General features: G+C 57.2%; 1 protein-coding gene across 1 annotated transcript; it reads left to right on the top strand.

Annotated features, from left to right (window-relative positions):
• The first annotated feature begins 2,107 nt into the window (after window positions 1-2,107).
• CHST14 (carbohydrate sulfotransferase 14) lies at window positions 2,108-4,050 on the top strand. Its single transcript, XM_029238652.1, has one exon. The coding sequence runs from the start codon at window positions 2,125-2,127 to the stop codon at window positions 3,253-3,255; it is 1,131 nt and encodes a 376-aa protein (XP_029094485.1). The 5' UTR covers window positions 2,108-2,124; the 3' UTR covers window positions 3,256-4,050.
• Window positions 4,051-6,029: the final 1,979 nt, after the last annotated feature.

Genomic DNA, 6,029 nt, shown 5'->3' with positions numbered 1-6,029 from the left:
AAGGACATCTGGGCAGCTGCATTTCCATAGAGCTTGTTAGTGGCACAGGCACCATCGTGGACATACTGCAGCACTGCCATCAGTGTGCTGTCCACAAGAGTCCCATGAGATGGGCAGTATCCCATCATTTTACAGACGAGAAACTGGTGTGGAGACAAGTACTTTGTCTAAGGACTCCCCTAGAGTAAGTGGCCATTCCTGTATTCAGACTGCCTCACTGTGACTGCTAACACAGAAAACTGCTCAGAGAAATGAGCGCATGTGATGCAGTTACCAAAAACTTTCTCAAAGTTGTTTTTTCCTCTCCTAGTATACAAGACGTATTTACCGTTTAAAAGAAAAGAAAAAGATAAAAGATTTCAGTAGAAATAATCCCATGACCAGAAATCTACCGTCAGTGCTATTGGAAGCAAGGAGCAGTTTGGTGAGGGCTAAACGCTGATGCAGACTTGTAAACCAGTGAATGGCACATCCTGAGATGCACCGCAGCATTCGGACGGAGTAGGCAGCCTGTCCTGAGGAGCTGGAAGGCCACCAGGTTTCCCATTCTTTCCCCTTGCGCGTGTGCTGTGCTCCCACTGCTAGGATTGGGCGGGCCATGCGTGAGTCTCTTAGCTTCATCTCATCCTTCAGGAGCCCTCATCCTCTGAATTCCTCTCATCAGTGGTAACTCCATTCTCGCTAAACTCAAAGCCTGTGGCATCTTCTCCTGTTCCATCACCCCCTCAGTACAGTGTGTTCTGGGGTCAGCTGCTTTCTCCCCTCCGTGTTTGTGCTCCATTCATCTCTGAAGGATCGTGATTAGGAATTTAGGATTTAGAATCAGACCAACTCACACAAAGTCTCAGCTTCCCTGAGCCTGTTTCCTCAGCTGTGCAGCAGGGATGCGCATAGTACCTACCACCCCGGGTGACTGTGACCACTAAAGAAGGTAATGAATACAACAGATGACACCTGCCTCAATAATGTGGACACTGTTTCATAGCCTCACGGGCTCCCCGCATGTAACAGGGTGAAGTCTGGACACTTAGCTAGGTGCCCAGTTCAGATCAGTAAAGGCTGGCTACTGACTTCCGAGGCATTCCCCATGTCTGTCTCTAGTCCACGTGGCCAGCCCGGTGCCCGTGAGCACGTCTGACTCCAGGCAAGGAGGCTGCTGCTCTGTGCCCCCAGCTCCTCACCCTTCAAAATGTGTGCTGACCACACCAGTGGTCACGTGGCAGCAACTTGTCACTGGCCCCTCACCAGAGTGTCCCACCTCTAAAGGCCTGGAAGAGGGAAGACAGAGGAGAGAAGATTCCATTTCCAGACATTTCAGCATTCCCCAGTGGATAAACACTGTACCCACTAGGTACTGTCTTAAATCTAAGGGTCACCATAGAGCTGAGCCATTGTCAGTGCCTGACCGTCTAGTTCCTCTTTATTGGAGTGGCCAGGACACGGCGGGTAGGGGGAGCACACTGGGGACTCTGCTTACAGCAATTAAGACCTCCAGAAATTTGGGACTCAAATTTGGGAGTCGGTGGAGAGCACTGCGGAAGCCCCTTGCCTCCAGACCCGCTGTTGGAGTAAGGGCTCGGCCGGGCCAGAGCGTGCGGCAGGGCGTTGCGTGCAGGTCGTCTCCTTACAGCTCCCTGAGGGCACGCGCTGCGCGGGAGAGGGAACCGCGGCCTGGGTCTTTCCTGCCTTCGGGGCCTCGGCAGCTTTTGAACCCGAAGCGCGGAGGACCAGGACGGCCCTGGCTCAGGCGCCCTCTCCAGGGTGGGGGTCCGCACGCGCCCTCCCAGCCCCCTCGCTGCAGGGGTGCCCGCCCCTCTCCACGCCCCCGGCCTGGGCCCGCCCCCGCGCCTGTGTCACGGCGGGGCCGGGGGCGGAGAGCGGCCGGGCGGGACATCCGGCCCAGGTCCCTCGCCGCGCCCGCCGGCTGCCCGCCGCCCGCTCCGGTGCCATAGCCCGGGAGTCGGCTACCCCCGCGCGCGCCGGGGCCTCCCGCCAGCGCTCCGCTCCCCTACCCCATCCCGGCTCCGCGGGGCCAAGCCCTCGGGCCCGCCCCCAGCCCGAGCCCGCCTCCCGGGCAGCCCTCGGATCGGCCGGGCCCGCGCAGGCCCCCGCCCCGGGAGCACGATGTTCCCCCGCCCGCTGACCCCGCTGGCGGCCCCAAATGGCGCCGAGCCCCTGGGCCGGGCGCTGAGGCGGGCCCCACTGGGCAGGGCCCGGGCCGGGCTGGGCGGGCCGCCCCTGCTGCTGCCGTCTATGCTGATGTTCGCGGTTATCGTGGCCTCCAGCGGGCTGCTGCTCATGATCGAGCGTGGCATCCTGGCCGAGATGAAGCCCCTTCCCCTGCACCCTCCCAACCGCGAGGACGCGGTCTGGCGTGGGACGGTCCCCAGGCCTGGGAGGCTGTCCCTGGATGCGGGGGACTCGGACTTACAGGTGAGGCAGGACGTCCGTAACCGGACCTTGCGAGCAGTGTGCGGACAACCAGGCATGCCCCGGGACCCCTGGGACTTGCCGGTGGGGCAGCGGCGCACCCTGCTGCGCCACATCCTCGTGAATGACCGCTACCGCTTCCTCTACTGCTACGTGCCCAAGGTGGCCTGCTCGAACTGGAAGCGGGTGCTGAAGGTGCTGGCGGGCGTCCTGGACAACGTGGACGTCCGCCTGAAGATGGACCACCGCAGCGACCTGGTGTTCCTGGCAGACCTAAGGCCTGATGAGATTCGCTACCGCCTGCAGCACTACTTCAAGTTCCTGTTTGTGCGGGACCCCTTGGAACGCCTTCTCTCTGCTTACCGCAACAAGTTCGGCGAGATCCGAGAGTACCAGCAGCGCTATGGGGCTGAGATAGTGAGGCGGTACAGGGCTGGAGCGGGGCCCAGCCCTGCGGGGGACGACGTCACCTTCCCCGAGTTCCTGAGATACCTGGTGGATGAGGACCCTGAGCGCATGAACGAGCATTGGATGCCCGTGTACCACCTGTGCCAGCCTTGTGCCGTGCACTACGACTTTGTGGGCTCCTATGAGAGACTGGAGGCAGATGCCAACCAGGTGCTGGAGTGGGTGCGGGCACCGCCCCATGTCCGATTCCCAGCTCGCCAGGCCTGGTACCGGCCGGCCAGCCCCGAAAGCCTGCACTACCACCTGTGCAGTGCCCCACGGGCCCTGCTGCAGGACGTGCTGCCTAAGTATATCCTGGACTTCTCCCTCTTTGCCTACCCACTGCCTAACGTCACCAGGGAGGCCTGTCATAAGTGACCATGGGTGTGGGCCAGCAGTTGTTGGGGACTGGTTTTGACAATGCCACCTTCTGTGTTGCCATACAGAGAAACCCTGGCTCTGGGGCCTGGGGCTTCTCCAGATGCCTAGGTGGGAAGAATTGCCCTTGGAAGTTCCTTGTCCAGGGTGGGTGCACACAGTGGTTCAGAGGCCAGGGTTGGACAGATGGCCTGGTGCTCTCCATAGGGGGATTTCTTGGGAGCCAGTGTGATCCTTCTTGCCCTGGCAGGGTTAGATACCAGTTTGCTAGTGTAGCAACACATCTCTTCTCAAGACTGGCTCCACGGCCCTGCCTGCAGGGGTTGTGCAGTCCACTTGAGCCACCTTAACTTAACCTGTAGCCAAACCCAGAGGAGGCACCAATCAGATGACCACAGCCGGGGGCCCTGTGGCTCTGATCACCCGTTCATCCGCTCCATTTGCCTCAGGACTGGAGTCAGCAGTCGTGCCTTTTTTAAATGACTTTTGTATCTTTCCGCTTCAGACTTAGAATTTCCTACATTTGCCGGGTTCTTTCCCTTTTTTCCAAGGAAAGGAAAACTGAAAGGGCCCTTACAGGACCTGGCCCTGCAGCATCCAAAGACCCCTGTGCCCAGCCTCTTCTTGGGACTCTGGGCACTCTCTCCCGTCCCCCAGGATTGTGACTGTGGCCTCTGTATCTGGCTGCCACTTTTCTGATGCATTTATTTAAATTTTGTACTTTTTGATAGAACCTTTGAGAAGGCTTTGTTTTCCTAATAGCTGAATTTTTAATAAAGCCATTTTGTATACAAAGTCAGCATCTCTGATTCTCCCTTTGAGCTCCTGTGTGTCCACCAAGACCCCCTGATGTCTCTTTCCCCAGGTCAGGAGAGGGAGCTTGAAGGTAGAGAAGGTAAGACAAGCTGTAACTTGCTAGGGCTAGTGCAGTGGGCCATCGTCATACCATGGAGCCTTTGGGAGCTTCCCATAAGCCATACCGGATCACTGACTCAGCTTCTGGGATGCCACCAAAGGGCAAGCCCCATTAGGAATGGCTCCAGGTCTAGAGCACATCTACACGATTATTCCCTGAAGCTAAGTAAGAGATATTCCTCCTCTTAGGCAGGAATACTTCTTGACTGAGGAGGCTCTCAGATGAAAAGGGGGATCATTGTGCGAACAAGGGGAGGTTATTCCTGGCATTGAGAATTATAAGGAAGGCAAGAAGGTTGAGTGAGGGGCGGTCTTTTGCTGACTTAGATTCAGAGGAAGTTGTGGGCAATGTGGGAGGAATACAGTCAGGGTCGTAGAGGACAAGCCTCAGTGTGACCCGTTCCCCACTGCTCTCCGGAGATCCCAGACCCACCAGGAGATGGAGAATAGGAGGCTGTGCCAGCCATGCCCATGGGAGAGATTCAAGGTCAGAGCTGGCTTTTCTCTGTTAGTCCTATTTCGTACATCCCCAGTGGGAACTGCTGTACTTCAGGGACCTGGGGCTGTGGTGAGAAGTGGTGCCCGAGGGGGTGAGGGACGGAGGTGGGAAGAGCCTCCTTGCCAATGTCACTTATACCTAGCCTTGCTATTGGCCTGACTTTGGAGGAGTAAACCAACCATATTCCCCAAATTTGGGGGAGGGGGCTCCTATAGTCACTCATGTTTCTCTGCCATGACTCACCAGGAGGCCTTAACTGATCCCCTGTACAGGACCTGATCCTCAGGTCCTGGGATTTCACATTTGGCCCTGGGGATTTCACCTCAGATAGCACCTACCATGCGCTGCTGTATCTATCCAGTTACTTGTCACTCTCTCCCACCAAGAATGTGAATTGTGGGAAGTTGAGACCGTGTCTGTCCTGTTCACGTGACATTCCCAGAACCTAGCCCAAGGGGCTGGCAGGAGGTCGATGACCCAGCAGAACCAAAGTGTACATCTTGCTGCATTAGAGATGGCACTGTGCTTGGAGCCTTCTGGACCGATCAAGTCCCACCTCTACTCCTCACCAGTTGCCTACCTCTCGGAGCCTCCATGTGCTCCTCTGTATTGTGGGAATAACAATGCCTATCTGATGCAGATCGCTGTGAGAATGAAGACAGAATGAGTTAAAGGGCCCATCCCAGCAGCTGGCTCAGTAGGTGTTCTCTGAACTGCTAGTTGAACACCTGATCCCTCAGAGACCAGTGGGGACAAGGGAGAAGCCAGGACACTGCATCCACCCAGCACTGGAAAGTGGAGCTTCCTCTGGGCAGGGCTTCTCTGACCCATGACCCACTTCCTCTGCTAACCAGTCAGATCTTCTGTGAGCTTCTGGCCCCTCAGGAGCCTCCCACCCCCACCCCGCCCCCAGCTTCTTCCTCCTTTGCTGGGAACTGCCACTCCGGACCCATAGCGGCTACTCAGCCCCCCTTCCCAAAGCCCTGCAGCCTGGAGACCAGCTGCTGTGTCTGCTTCATCTCCTTTCAACCTCACCACAGCCCGCTTCCACAGGTGTTATCCTGTTTTACAGACGTGGAAACTGGCACAGAGAGAGTTAAGTATCCTGCCCGAAGTCCCACCCAGGTCCGTGTGCCTCCCAAATTATGGGGATGGGGGGTTGTGTGGAGAGTGACCGAGAGAGAGAGAGAGAGAGAGAGAGAGAGAGAGAGAGAGAGAGGAGAGAGAGAGAGAGGGAGATATTATGGAAGGTGAGGGGAGAGAGAAGAGGGGATGGGAAGGTTAAGGAAGATGAAGGGTGAGAAGGGTGAATGGGGGTGGATTTAGGGGTGTTTGCACACATTCTCCCTCTGCAGTTCTT

This window comes from Monodon monoceros, unplaced genomic scaffold (assembly GCF_005190385.1).
Source record: "Monodon monoceros isolate NGI ecotype Baffin Bay Population unplaced genomic scaffold, NGI_Narwhal_1 Super_Scaffold_21, whole genome shotgun sequence".
Lineage (NCBI taxonomy): Eukaryota > Metazoa > Chordata > Mammalia > Artiodactyla > Monodontidae > Monodon > Monodon monoceros.
The sequence above is the reverse complement of the archived record's forward strand: the minus strand, read 5'-3'. Positions and strand labels throughout refer to the sequence as shown.